The sequence below is a fragment of the Mus caroli genome, chromosome 10 (assembly GCF_900094665.2).
Source record: "Mus caroli chromosome 10, CAROLI_EIJ_v1.1, whole genome shotgun sequence".
NCBI classification, from domain to species: Eukaryota; Metazoa; Chordata; class Mammalia; order Rodentia; family Muridae; genus Mus; species Mus caroli.
This window is the reverse complement of record NC_034579.1, coordinates 36938097-36952629: the sequence shown is the minus strand read 5'-3', so window position 1 is coordinate 36952629 and position 14533 is coordinate 36938097. Positions and strand designations below refer to the sequence as shown.

At 55.6% G+C, this 14533-nt stretch overlaps 2 protein-coding genes across 2 annotated transcripts; one reads left to right on the top strand and one right to left on the bottom strand.

Moving 5' to 3' along the window:
- The first annotated feature begins 8 nt into the window (after positions 1–8).
- Smpd2 (sphingomyelin phosphodiesterase 2) lies at positions 9–3199 on the top strand. The gene is made up of 10 exons (XM_021174551.2): positions 9–381; positions 800–896; positions 1002–1078; positions 1341–1434; positions 1544–1633; positions 1852–1934; positions 2059–2191; positions 2271–2375; positions 2551–2704; positions 2794–3199. Exons 1-10 carry the CDS (start codon positions 332–334, stop codon positions 3168–3170), a joined length of 1260 nt encoding a protein of 419 aa, XP_021030210.1. The 5' UTR covers positions 9–331; the 3' UTR covers positions 3171–3199.
- Positions 3200–3340: 141 nt separating this feature from the next.
- Mical1 (microtubule associated monooxygenase, calponin and LIM domain containing 1) lies at positions 3341–14233 on the bottom strand. The gene is given in 25 exon segments (XM_029482958.1): positions 3341–3607; positions 3920–3993; positions 4115–4214; positions 4428–4521; positions 4644–4757; positions 5027–5124; positions 5264–5540; positions 5716–5783; positions 5991–6147; positions 6267–6356; positions 6721–6806; positions 6892–7082; positions 7817–7961; positions 8430–8511; positions 8671–8797; positions 8994–9109; positions 9317–9574; positions 10170–10270; positions 10779–10934; positions 11055–11159; positions 11487–11591; positions 11922–12129; positions 12226–12384; positions 12386–12531; positions 14009–14233. Coding segments are annotated over 24 exon segments (3141 nt in total). The 5' UTR covers positions 12485–12531; positions 14009–14233; the 3' UTR covers positions 3341–3476.
- Positions 14234–14533: the final 300 nt, after the last annotated feature.

Sequence of the window (14533 nt, the reverse complement as noted above, 5' to 3'; positions counted from 1 at the left end):
CATCAACTTCAAGCCTGTTGCTGGTGGAAGCCGAGCCGGGGACGAGGGAGGAACCTGTAGGCCGCGGTGCCGAGAACCCACCGAAGGACCTAAGAATCTGGAACGGTTCACCCGAGATTCCTTCCAGGACTGCTGGCGGCCTCGCGCAGCCAGCCCGGGATTTGCAGCCGACTTCCTTTCCGGGTGGGAGGACGGCCTTTGTCCCAGTAACGCAGGAGTCGCCCCCCACCCCCAACCAGCTTGCGTTCCTGGGTCCGGACAGCGCCGGACGGGGACTATAAGCCTGTGCGCGCAATCCGCCCCGCCGCCCTTGCTCCAAAGCACTCCAGCCATGAAGCTCAACTTTTCTCTGCGGCTGAGAGTTTTCAATCTCAACTGCTGGTAAGTAAGTGCTCCCAGGCGCGGGCTGTGGCCTCGGAGCCACCTTCCAGTCCCCTCTCACACATGTCTAAGAAGGAAGCAGGTCTTCTTCAGCCGAACCAGACCCTGTCCTTCCCGAACCGCCAAAGTCCACATCGCCTAAAGACCAGAGCTTGGGTGGTTGCAGCAATCACCTATCATCCAAAGCTGAGGCGATGACAGCAGTAATCGTCCCAAACCTGGCCCATGTCTTTCCTTTTAAATGATTTACTTTTATTTTATGTGCATTTGGTGTTTTGCCTGTATGTATGTATGTCTGTGTGAAGGTGCCAGATTCTCTGGAACTGGAGTTACAGAAAGTTGTGAGCTGTCATGTGCTTGCTGGAAATTGAACCGCTGACCCATCTCTCCTGTCCCCTGCGGCCTCCACCCCTTTTAGGGACATCCCCTACCTGAGCAAACATAGGGCGGACCGCATGAAGCGCTTGGGAGACTTTCTGAACTTGGAAAACTTTGATCTGGCTCTCCTGGAGGAGGTGAGGTTGTAGGGCAGGCTAGGTTGGAGGAGGGCGGCAGGCGGCGCAGGAGAACTGTTCTGTTTGGGATGAAATCCAAGCAAGTATCCTCACCTTCTTCCTCAGGTGTGGAGTGAGCAGGACTTCCAGTACCTAAGGCAAAGGCTATCGCTCACCTATCCAGATGCACACTACTTCAGAAGGTGAAAAACCTGTGTTCTCAGCCTGTTCTCAGCCGAGGAAGCTCTCCAACGCTTGCACCCTCGATCCTCTTCCTCTGGGTGTGAGAAGAGCAGGCCATCTCCCTCATCTTGCAAGGGCTGCTGTCTTAGGCTTTGTTCTGGGGTTGATCTTAGCAGTAGAGAAAAGCTGTTGGTCGGAGCTGGGAGACCGCGGAGGGGAAGAGGGCTGGCTGGGTACTCCCCTCCTTGCTCTTCTGGTTATTAAGCAAGAGTTGGTTTTCAGCGGGATGATAGGCAGTGGCCTCTGTGTGTTCTCCAAACACCCAATCCAGGAAATCTTCCAGCATGTCTACAGTCTGAATGGCTACCCCTACATGGTAAGGATCTCTTCCCTATCCTTGCTAACACAGACTGGGCGCAGCCTTCCTGGGGCCTTGGCAGGAGGGTGTCAGTACCCTGAGTCTTTTTGTCTTCTCTTGCCTGCAGTTCCATCATGGAGACTGGTTCTGTGGGAAGGCTGTGGGGCTGCTGGTGCTCCATCTAAGTGGACTGGTGCTCAATGCCTACGTGACTCATGTGAGTGGGGCTAGCCAGGCTTAGGCAGTGGGTCAAGCAGCCCAATGCTATGGTAGAGAAGAGACTTCACTAGTTAGTTCTGCTGCCTGGGGATGAGTCATGGGATCAGAAGGTAGCAGTGGGCAAGGTTCACCCATTCCCTGTCACACTCTGCCATGTGACAGATGACAAGCTTGATTCAGACAGCCTTCTCTTTAATTTCACCCATTCCACTTTAGCTACATGCTGAGTACAGCCGACAGAAGGACATCTACTTTGCACACCGTGTGGCCCAAGCTTGGGAACTGGCCCAGTTCATCCAGTGTGTGAGCCTGGACTTGATGGGGGCTGTGGGGTGGGGACGGGGGTTGAGCGGTGGCAGTTGTCCTTGAGAGGGCACGTAGTAAGGGAAGAATTTCCTCCTTGCCACTCTTCCCCCAACTCAGCCACACATCCAAGAATGCAGATGTGGTTCTGTTGTGTGGGGACCTCAACATGCACCCCAAAGACCTGGGCTGCTGCCTGCTGAAAGAGTGGACAGGGCTCCATGATGCTTTCGTTGAGGCTGAGGACTTTAAGGTGAGAGACTGTTTCCCACCTACCTCCACGCTGTTCCAGTCTTCCTGTCTCTTAGCATCCTAACCACCTGTTTCCCTAGGGCTCTGATGATGGCTGTACCATGGTACCCAAGAACTGCTATGTCAGCCAGCAGGACCTGGGACCGTTTCCGTCTGGCATCCGGATTGACTACGTGCTTTACAAGGTCAGGCTCTTATTCCCGGTGTGCCTGCTCCAGGCTCTTCCTTCCTCTGTCACTAGCCCATGCTGATCTTTAGTTCAGCTGTTACAGTCTCCGGCCACTGATGGCTAAAGAATGGGATCCTGTCGGCTGGTTCTCTGGGAGAATTTAAGCTTCTCCGTGTTCTTGCTCTTCCTAGGCAGTCTCTGGGTTCCATATCTGCTGTGAGACTCTGAAAGCCACTACAGGCTGTGACCCCCACAGTGGCAAGCCCTTCTCTGATCACGAGGCCCTCATGGCTACTTTGTATGTGAAGCACAGCCCCCCTCAGGAAGACCCCTGTCCTGCCCATGGTGAGCAGCATTTCCTTTGCCCCCTCTACTTTAAGGCAGCCCCGCCTCCACCCTGACCCACCCCTGCTCTACGTTCTCTCTTGTTCTAGGCCCACCGGAAAAGTCCGATTTAATCAGCGTGCTAAGGGAGGCGAGGACAGAGCTGGGGCTAGGCATAGCTAAAGCTCGCTGGTGGGCTGCATTCTCTGGCTATGTGATCATTTGGGGGCTGTCCCTCCTGGTGTTGCTGTGTGTCCTGGCTGCAGGAGAAGAGGCCAGGGAAGTGGCCATCATCCTCTGCACACCCAGTGTGGGTCTGGTGCTGGTGGCAGGTGCAGTCTACCTCTTCCACAAGCAGGAAACCAAGGGCTTATGTCAGGCCCAGGCTGAGATGCTGCATGTTCTGACAAGGGAAACGGAGACCCAGGACCGAGGCTCAGAGCCTCACCTAGCCCACTGCTTGCAGCAGGAGGAGGACAGAGCTTAGGAACAATAAAACTTGCTTGACACACTCTAGTGGCTCTACCTTGTTCCTTGCAGAGGCATGATGGGAACTGAAGGTCAGTGGCCTTGTCACTGTGTGGCTTTAGAGCATTGGCTTCTCACTTGCCTTCTTTGCACACTCCCGTCTCCTGCCAGCACAGAGCATAAACCCTGTTCATGGTCATAATCCTTTTATTGTAAACAACGAAGCCTCTGACTAGGCAGTCCAGATGGCGGAGGTACAGCCCTTGTGATGGTGTCTTGCTTACGGGGCAGGGAGGCACATCATCTTCTAGCCCTGGGCTCCCATCTATGCAGGCATCTCTCTGAGCCTCCGTTCCTCCTGGAATTGGATCAGAGCATCCCGCTGGTTCACCACCTCCAACAGCTTCCTTAGGACCTGGTTCTCAGACTGCAGATCGGCCTCTGTCTTCATAGTTTCTAAAAGGAGAAGATGAAGCTTAGACAACAGGAACCTGGGTGGGGAGCCTAGGAGAGGCTAGCTTAGCTTATGTGGTTTCTACGCCCCAGGCTTTGTTGTTGAGACTTCAAACTTAGGATTGGCACCATAGTGCTTCCCAGGTGGAGGAAATATTGCACAAAAGCCCAATCGTGCAGCCATGATTGGAAGGAGAGTGGAGGCTTGGGGGTCACATCCTTTGGCTTTCTCCTGAATTGTTTCAGCAGGACATACATAGGCCAGAGGACTGTGTTCCTTGGTCAGTGTCCAAGGTCATGAGATAGCACACAGACCTTCCCGATTCATATAGCCCCGCAACTCGTGGTCCAGCTGCCGCTGCTTCTCTTCCAGATCCAGCTCCTGCACCCTGTGGAAACCAGAGACAGCAGATGCACAGCTTGGCAGGGCAACAGGGATGGGGCCTGGCTCCTGTGCCATGTCGCCACACACCGCCACCCCTCCCACCCCCCCACCCCCGCCGGCCTTACGTGATCATGAGCTCGGCCTCTTCAGTCACTAGGCTGTTCTTCTTCTGAATGAGCCGTAGCAGCTGATCCAGCCAGAGTTTCTTCTGCTGTTCTGGAGAGCCTGAGAAGATGGGAAAGGGATGGGAGGGGTCACAGGGTGGCAGGGCCCAGGGACAATAGGCCATCATTGGAGTCAGCTGTGTGCACATCCACTGGTCCCCGGGTTTGCTGAGGGCTGACCATGTTGTCGGGAGCCAGAGAGACAGTGTGTGCTAGCATGTCACAGAGAGACGGTGTGTGTGCTAGCATGTCACTCCTGAATGACATTACTCACTACTCTTTTTCCTCAAGGCCAGCTCCAGCTTCGTGCCTTCGGCCTCCAGCTCCCGCATAGTGGCCTCAATCTCGTTCAGTCTTCGCTGGATGGCCTGTGGGTTGTAAGGCAGGACACGCCGGATTGATTGCTCAGGAGCAGAGCACTGAATGTGCTCTGAGCTCAGATCACTGACCCTTTCAGAACTCTAGTGCCTGGGGCTTGCCCGGGGCTCACCTGGGCCTTGCAAAACCTCTTCATCTCCTCCTCTTTGGCACGGCGCAGGAGGGTGCGACGCCACGTTGGGTACTTAGTCATGGCACCTGGGTTCTTGGCCAAGGTCAGCAGAGTCTGTGGGAAGGTTGGGCCAGTCAGCAGCAAGGTCTGGCCCATGGTTAAGAATGGAGGAAACCGGAAGGGTGAAAAACTGGGATGGAAAGCGGTAAATTCTGATAACCCTGATAAAAGACTTAGAGGCAAACTTGTGAGACTGGGTGAGAAGACAATCCAGAGGAGGGTGCCTGCTCTTGGTGCTTCTATCGTCGGGGCATGAAATACCTGCCAGATGCCTCCAGGCTCACACAGAGTCATGAGACAGATCATGGGTCCCTGCTACTCACCTGCTCCAACTCTGGCTCCAAAGGTGGCATGGGCTCCTCCTCCTCTTCTTCCTCTTCCTCCTCCTCCTCCTCATCCCCCTTCTCTATGGCCTCAGGAACTTAGCAGAGGAGAGGGAGGTATGGGTTGGGAGTCCAGGGACCTCTGTTTTTATTTCCCAGAATCCCTGTGGCAGAAATTCTAGTGCCCATCCTGCCCGAAGCCTCCGAGATGAGCACATCTGTAGGAAGAGCACCTACCTTGTGGTGCTTGGACTGGCACACCCCAGCCCACAAAGCTGTTCTTCAGGGATTCTCGGGCCAAGTCCGAGCAGCTCCGTGGGGGTTTGGGAGGAGGCTCCGCTCCTGAGTCAGGGATGATATTCAGGGAGGACAGCCGCAGGCGTTCTAAACTGGAGAGTCGGATCAGCCGACGCGCAGGCTGGCTGGGGCTTGGGACAGGACTGACCCTCGTCGCAGGAGGTACAGGAGAGGAGGGGTCTGGCTGCATGTTGCTGTCTCCTGGTGGAGGGAGCTCCTGGAAAGCCCACCATATGGTAAGGTCATGGACCCCTCCTAGTAGACACTGTCAGGCAGCACTGGTGACAAGTGTCCTTCAGTGGAGGACAGCATTCATTTACTGCCTGCAAAGCCCACTGATCTGGGGGCACCTGCCTCTTTCCGCATCCCATCACACAGAGTTTTGTTTTAACCTGACTTCCATTGTTGTCAGCCTCCTTTTGGTCCTCCTGGGGTAGGTGCTGGAGACAGTAGAAATGTCCTGGGAAGGGTAGAAGAAATTAGGTATCAGCTCACTGCTCAGACACTCAGAGGGAAGGTGGAGGCTTACAGTAGATTTCTTAGGCCTCCAGATGTAAAGCTTTGGAGGCGGCTGTTTCTACCTATTGTCCAGTCTCCCTCTCCCTCCCCACCCCCTTGTCTCCAAGAAAGCCCCAAGTCCCCTGTAGCATCTCCCAGGCCCACTTACCATCTCCTGGATGTTGCCCATAGCCACCTGGCCACAATGTGGCCTCACAGGTATGGCAGCAGAAGCAGCCCCGGTGGAAGAAATGGCCATCCACACAGAAGCGTTCTAGGATGTAGAGGTGTTTCCCACAGAGTTCACACAGCTCCTCTGCCCCAGCCTGCACAGAGCCCCAGGATAGAGGGTCAGCCAGACCCAAAGCCAACTGCCCAGGTCTAACATTCTCACGTAGCCCTTTCCTACCCTCTCAGGCGTTTGCAGGATGGGCCCTGGACCTACCTCCTGGTGTTCAGAGAGCTCTGGAGTGTTTGGAGACATACTGGGCTCAGAGACAGGCGGCTCCTCAGTGCTTGGAGTCTCCTCGTCTACCTAAGGAGATGATGCTCGGGTAGCAGGGGAGTGGATCTGTACAGAAAGGGAAGCCTGGCAGGGAAGGGAGTAACACTAGACAGGGAGACAGGAGCAGGACCTGTAGAGCTGGCAATGGAGGGCAGGGTACAGAGGAGGTAGGACAGAGCAGAGAAACAGTGCTGGACTCTCCTACCCTGTCTGCATTTACCTGCAAGGGAAGGTTCTGGTCACCAGCATCCTCCCTGTGGTCCTACAACAGGTCCTGTGACTGTGAAGATAACCTGAGCCCAGCTCTCCCCTCTCCTCAGAGTGTATTCTCTATCGTCCCTGGAACCTCACTGGGCATCCCTTCTTCAGCCTCAACCCTGCTCAGTCTCCTCACCTTGGCCCGGGTCCGTTGTAGGCTCCTCTGGAGTTTGCCAAGGAAAAGTATAGCACTGGGGGTTCCAGAGGGCTGGCTGACAAGGCCTGCAGACAGAGTCCAGCTGTCAGCACTGGGGCCTTTACATAGCTGCCCTCCACCCCCTTCCTGCCCACCTACCCTCCAACTCACCTGAGCTGTGGCTCGTGTTCTTGAAGGCACTGTGGAAGTGGCTGAGGTAGGCAATGAGACCCAGTGGGTCACTGCCAGCCATGACTGCCTGTGCAGACAACACTGGTGTGATGCCTAGCTCATGTTCTGCCACCCTCAGTGCCCAGGTAGTGGCTTCTAGAGCTCCCATGCCCTGCAGCTCCGAGGGTTCCCTGCGGGGCATCAGATGAAATGCCATTGAGACACTAGCCTGACTCCACAGGAGGAGCAAAGGGGTGAGTGAGCGCATGAAGGTTGTCTGTTGGTGATTGCCTGCCTCCATGTCATTGTGTGTGGTGTTTTGTTCCCCACTCATCACTTCCTTTGCACAGGCTCCTTGGCCACATGTCTGACCCCTCAGCCCTTTAACCCACAGGGACAGGCCCTCCTGTGGTAGGACTAACCCCCAGGAGCAGCAAGGAAGGCCTGGTTGGGGAAGGGAGTTCATTTGGGAAGATGAGTGGGGGTTCTGGGAGAGCCGAACTGGTGCTATGTAGCTAGGGTTGGCCTCAAATTTACAGTGACTCTCCTGCTTCTGCTTCTCAAGTGCTTTGATTATAGTTGTACAACACCACAACTAGCAGCAATGTGTGTGTGTGTGCATGTGTGTGTGCATAGGTGTATGCACATGTGTGTGTGTTTGTTGGACTGAACTGAGGTTTCACTCACGCTAAGCAAGTATGTTCTACCCCCGCACTCCACTCCCAGTCTTCCACAGCTTCTGACTTCTCTATCTGGATGCATTAGACTCTGTAAAACCTTGCTGGGCTGCTGAGCAGAGCCAGACTGGATTACCAACTCTAGGGACAGGTGGAGCTGGGACTCACTGGGCTGCCAACTCCTGCCCAGCATCTTCTTACCAAGCAGTGAAAGGGAGGGCTGGGCCCAGGAGAGAGGCAGGACTCACAGCAGGCCAGGCTGTAGATGGTGTACCAGGGCACACAGAGCTAGCCCATCAGCCCACGAGGAAGAAAAGTCAGTGACATGGACTCCAGGAAAGCCAGCTGTCTGCTCCTGGCACCAGTGCAGAAGCTCCTCCGTGCCTGCGGACCCTAGGGGAGCAGAGCCATGCTGTGCCCAAGGCCCACACGCCTGCTGCTAGTCTCCTCTCCCATTCTAAACCCTTGCCCTTCTTGATGCCGAGTTGGGAAACAAATAAAGAGCGACTGTTATAGCCCCATAAAAGCCAGGGGAGGGGAAACAAGGGCAGCGAAGCTCAGAGGCTCACAGAACAGGTGATCTGGGTTTACACCCATGGCTGCAGGAAGGGGTTGGCAGAAGAGCTGGAACTGCAGAGCACGGCTGTGGTGACTCAGCACTGCCAGTAGAACACAGCACAGCGGTGCAAACCACTGAGCCACCACCCCCATGCTGGCACACAGCGGCTGCCCAAGCTCTGTGGCCTCCATCCCACCCCACTAAATCTCAAAGCATCCAGAACAAGCTTGTCAGCCCAGGCACTACCCTAGAGCCCTGCTGCATGCCTATGATGCTTCGCTAGCCCGTGCAAGCCTGCTCACCTGTGGTTGTCTTCCTGGAGTCCGGCTCGTCACTCTTCCTCTGAGCATGCTCCTTGTCCAGCACATCATAGAGGTCTTGTACCTAAGTAGTTTCCTCTCAGTCTCAAGGCAGCTGACCACCTCCCCCTTCAGCCCCCAGGGAGGAGCCTGCTGTGGTAGGGCTGACCCCCTGCTGGCACAGCAGCTGAGGAGGGGAGACGATCTGGGAAGATGGGCGGGAGGTTAGGGTAGAGAGTCTGACCTGATTGGGGGTTACAGCCCGGAGGTTCAGATTGGGGTATCGGGTGGCAGGGTCCAACCCATACTGGGCTACATTTCGATGCATATTCTCGGGGGATGTTTGTGACAGAAGCTGGTACAAGCTCTCACTATTGGTGGTGGTGGAAGGCGGTGCACAGACAAGAGGGGAGCTGTCAGCACCCACCCCTGAGCAACTGCAGGGCTTTCCTGTAGTCCCATGCCTCCATCCCTACCTTCAGGATCTCCTGCCCCCTCTTCCTGACCCGTGTCCCGAATCATGTCTTCCCTACCAGTACTGTCTAGTCTCTGAGCCCCCGGCCTCACCGTTCAGCCAACACCTCTAGCGGCCCAGCGCCCTCTGCCCACCGCTTCACCATCCAGGCTGCATCGAAGGCTGCCAAGAAGCCTCGGGCTACTCCAGTGCCCAGAGGCCAGAAGGGCTACAGGGTAGGAGGAATAGAAGCCAATCAATGAGAATTCAATGAGTATGTCCGAAGCCCAGATATCTGCGGTGGGGAAGACCCTTTTCCACCCCACACAGCTTTTCCCCCTCCACCAAGCAGCCCCTAAGCTCCTCCCATAACACTTTATATGACCCGCCCCCAATAAGAGAGCTCCCTCCTGAGCCGTGGGGCCCATATGCTCACCTCCACTAGGCAATCCCCCACCAGCCCTAGCAGTAGGCGGGCACCATGCTTTTCTTGGACACGAGCGGAACTCTCTGCCCGCATCATGCTTGTGAAGTCGAAGGCCGCCACATCAGGCCGCCCGCGTGCATCCTGAGCAAACTCCAGTTTCCCAAGCTTGCCATGTGTGGCGAAGTCAGCCGCTGCTCTGGCAAAGCGCTGCAGAGCCTCCGGTACCACATTAGCTTTGCCCAGCAGCTGATCAGTCTCTGACATGTCCTACGCGGCAGAAAGATAAGAGCCTGAGGAGCCCTCTGAGAGGAAAGGCACACGCTCAGCTCCACCCTTTTAGGAGGACTGACCCAGCGTTCACATGCTGAGGCCTAGACCGGGAGAGGCTGCCTAGACTACATAGCAACTGAAAGCAAGGCTGGGCATAGAATTCTAGCAGCCTGATTCTCATATTCATATTCCCTCCTCAATTCTCACCCTGCTACGGAGGATCTCAAGCCCTGCTCTGCCAGGAAGCCCATTGTCATTGCTGTCATAGATTTTGTCCTGATCTCATCAAAGCCTCTGTTTGTTCAGCATTTACAAACAACACACAACTTAATAAGGTACTTAAAAGCTCTCAGCATAGTACTTAGTATAGTACTAAGTGTGCAAGTACATAGTACTCAGCATACTTAGTACACAGAAGAAAGGCAAGCAGCTATTTCGAGGATTCCTACTGCCACCTACATTCAGAGAGCAAGCGCTTGTCAAATGGAGCTACTGCCTGCTGGAGGCCAGAGAGGATGGAGTCTGTCCATAACTGGGGTAGACTGTGCCCGGCCCGGCCTCCTCCCTCCTCCCTCCTGGGCACAGGGCCTACCTGGTGCAGCACCCCTAGCCTCAGCAGACACTGCTTCTTGGCTGTCATCACAAAGTAGTGGGTCTCGTCCTTGTAGTACACAATATTCTCCAGATCAATACCTGGCGGGCAGAGCAGAGGACGGGAGATGAGTCTTCAGTGATTCTGCAAACATCACCTCCTTAAGCACCCACGCTGTGGCTGACCGAGTGTCTCACACACAGAGCTGCTGGCACAAAGCGCCATCTGTCCAGGCCCCAGAGGCAAGAGGGGAAGCCAGGTGGAATGACAGCTGGGAGGCCTTTATCACTTGGTCACATAGCAGCAGTATAAAGCCAAAGTAAACATGGCATCCTCTTGAACATACGGTTGCAATGTACATCTTACTCTCCAGCAGGAAGGAGCAGAAAGCAAAATGGCCAGGCATTTAAGAGAGAGTCCCAGGGACTTTCATGCCAAGCGAGCAGCTGCTTGGTCCCTGGAGGACAGTTCTTCCTCTTTTGTTGGCAAGACCACCAAGGATGGACAAAAGTGAGGTTCCTTGGAGCCATCCCAGGTCTGAGAGGCAAGTGGGAAACATCCCATAGTAAAGGGGAGAGAAGGGAAGGCCTTTTGAAGGTGGGCCCTGACCTGTGGCTTTGAGCAGGCTCTGGAAGAATTTTTGGTTGTAGATCCGAGCTACCCCGCTGATCTCCGGCACCTGTGTCTCCTCCACCGTGCGCCCATTCACAAAGTTGGCTGTGATGCCAATGGCCAGTTTGCCACGCATCTCTCGTATGGTAAAGCCTAGTAGTAGGGGAAGAGGTGGGGTAATACTTCTAGGAAGGTTCGGGGGAGCCTAGGACGCTGGCTTCCATCTAACTATCATCCAGCTATCATCCATCTATGAGGAAAAGGACCACTCACCTTCAGGGACAAATTTGCCTCCTGCAGCTGAGATGAGGACATCAAACTCATAGTTGGCCAGTTGGGCTGGGGGGTTGGGCTGGAGCTGAGCACGCCAGCCACTCCCTGAGACAGAGAGCATGAGAGCCACAAAGGTGTAGAGGTCAGGGGGGCCCTACACTCTCCCAGGTCAGGCTAGAGAAACAAAATAAATTCGTAAAGGACTCAACACTCTGGAGAGTAGTTTATCAGATCACACCTCCTGGCTGCCAAGGCAGGCAGGTGAGGAAGGCCATACCCTGCATACCTTGCTTTTCCCTCAGACTCGCTGCCTGAGGCTAGGGCTGCCCAGACTTCACTGTCAGGAAGGAGTCAGCTGACTCCCACCCAGACCTCCCTTAGCACCTTGTAGGGGTCTCTCTTTGGTGGATAGGAGATCTCAGAAACACTCACCTTTTCTGGGAGGGGGCTGGAGGCCAGTGAATTTGACGCCCCAGTGAATCTCCACCCCCAACAGTAAGGCCACCTTCAGTAGAAGCAGCTGAAGCTGTCGGATGCCTGGAAGTGAGGTGGCGGCGGCGTTAAGAATGGACTCACGCCTTCTCTCGCTCCACTGTGCTTTCTGTTCAGAGCTACAGGAGGCTAAGAGGCACTGAGCTCATCTGTGACCACACAACTCTGCACACCTGAGAACATCCGAGCTCAGAAACCAGGCAGGGTGACTACTTGGATAAGAAAAATCACTGTCCGTTTTACAGATGTCAGATCCGGTTCTTAAAGGTCACCTGGTTACAGTGATGCCTGTTCACCCTGGCTTTTGCCTGACCCTGCAGTCTCCCTTCTCTAGACTTGGGCACACCAACCCGAGGGCCAACATGAAGTTCTTACTGATATGGTCCAGGGTGCCAGTACAGAAGCGCCCGTAGAACTTCTTGGCCCCAAGTGCCCGAAGGTCATGGATGGTGAAGGGCCAGAGATGGAGCACATTGTGCCTAGAGAACTTGATACGCTTTTCCACAAGCACCACTCGGGCACCTAACAGTGCCAACTCCACAGCAGCCCGAAGTCCGCAAGGCCCGGCACCTACCACGAGACACTGCAAGCACACACGGGGGTGGGGTATGTAGCATAGCATCCTGTCTCCTTCTGTCTCCCCTGATGCTCACACCACTCCCAGACTCTACATATCTACCTTGGTGTTGGTACAGGCCTGGCCTTGCTGGTACACAGGCTGGCCTGCTCTCTTGTCCAACTTGGCCCACAGTGACTTGGCACTCCAGTAGTTGAGCTGGGCCTTGATCTTGTGGTACTGGGACAATCCCCCACCAGACTCCACTCCCAGGGCTCTTGTAGAGCCCCTGAAAGCTACTCAGTACATCCTGGCACAGCTGTGCCTGCACAAAGGTCTCAAAGTGGTCATGTGCTGGGTTGGTGGAGGCCGGTGACGCCATGTAGGGCCCCTGTTGACAGCAGGAGCAGCTGGGAGAAAACCCAGTGCCTGTGGGAAAAAAAGAGAAGGAAAGATTGGAGGGAGGGAAAAGAAAGGGGGAGGAGCCAGCAGCGCAGGCCGTTGTCACAAGGGAGCTCAGGGTCCACCTCTGATTGGTTCTGCTTCCAGTCCACTCCCAGGCCATGATCCACACCCCCAACCCCTTCTGAGACAGCAGCTATCTCTTATAAAGTGAAATTCGCCAAATTTAGGAATGAAAACACAGTAGTCCCGGGCACAAGGATGCTAAGGGTGCCTCCCGTCCGTCCAGTGTCACGGCAGCTATCATATGCGATCTCTGAGGCCCAGGGGACAAGGAATTGTAGTGGGCGTTCCCTAGGACCAGTAAGTAGGACACCGGGGAGTTTCTCAGCGGGCTGCCAGGGGTGGGGTGGGGGCGGAGGTTTCCCTTCTTGTAGACAGCAGGAACTAACACCCCAGTTCAACTGCGGCTGCCTCACAGACACACTCTCATTTCTTCCTAAGTCTCTGTTCGCCAGCGCCCTTTGGCGAACTTAGTGCCACGCTGGTTGTAGGATGTGCCTCTCCCCAAAGGCAAAGTTCTTTTCCACGTGCTTACCTCCTGACAAGGGGCAACACTGTCTGTGTAGGTTCCACTTCTCAGCCACCCAAACTACCCTCACAAATAGCCTGAGAATGTTGTGACTGTTGTGTGCATGACAGACCTTCTGACTCACTGTGGTCAAAACACTTCCCCTGAGAAGAAATTGCGTCGCTGCTCCAACGGGCTGTGGGAAGGAGTGGGGGCAGCAGCCCCTTCCGCAGACCCTCACATCTAATCGACCCCTAGCCTCACTCCCACGGCGTTCCTCTGTGCTCTCCCAGGAATCTCTAGAGACAAGGCCTCTCTTTGTACCCCTTTCCTTCCCTCCAGCCCACACGCAGCTTAAGGGCTCTTGGAGGGCTTTCTCACGTTGCCACCGGAAGAGATGAAGAGTATGGGGGGATGGGTTGCTCTCGGTGGGAGAGGCAACTAGGTGGGGGGGGGGGTTGGGTCCTTGTGGGCCGATCTATCACCCCCCCGCAGCAGCCCCTTCATTGCCCGCGTGATAGGAGGAGGCAAAGGTTACCCACTGCGGGTCACTAGGACAAGAGTGGATAGATCTTCAGAAAGAACAGGAGTCCCTCTTGGAAGTGGGAATCTGGGGGTTGGAGCGACTTCTGCTAAAGGAAATAAAAGAGGTACCCAGACTGGAAACAAGCACAAAGGATGTGCCATAGGTGGAGCGTCTAAAGGGATGGAGAGCTGGACCTTGGGCAGCGGGGGTGAGAGTTCCCAATACTCTAGACAGAAAAATCTGCACAAAGGCGCTCATCTGGGTAGGGCAGGCAGGAGGACCCGCCAAACCAGCCAGGCGTGGCTCCCTACCCCATTTCCCCGGAAGCGCTCCCCACCCGCTTCCTTATCCTCACCCCCAGCCCAGCGAGCCCGACGATGCACAGCTGGCACCGCTGGGTTACTTACCCGGCGTTTCTGGGGCTGGAAGAGCCGCTTCCTGTCGGAAGGGTGTCCCAGGCCTAGGGGCAGAGGAAGGGGTGGCGCAGGGAAAGCAAGAGATGCCTGGTGGCAGGAACCGGGGAGTTCCGAGGAGTTTGGACCTCAGCGCCAGTGCAGAACACAGAGAAAGACTTAATCCGAACCTCCGTACGCCGCAGTCCTCCTCTCCTGACAGCCTGGGTCCCGCCCACGCCTGCAGGGTGGTGCTGTAGGGCGTGGCTCTGCCTACACCAGGGGCTGCTAGGGGCCTCCAAACGGTCTGGCCAGGCAGGGACAGGGAGAGCAGAGACTTGAGTGACCGTGCCTGAGTCCGCCCCGGTGGTACCCACGTTGTAGGCCACTTCCAAGAGCTGGCTGAGCGGGCGCAGGTCTCCGGCAAGAAGTTTATTGAAGCTGCAAGAACCGAGAGTGGCGCCAGATGTCTGAGCTCTCTTCACCTCTCCCACCAAGAAATTCACACCCCTGGCGCCACAGGGGATCCAGTTGCGGGGG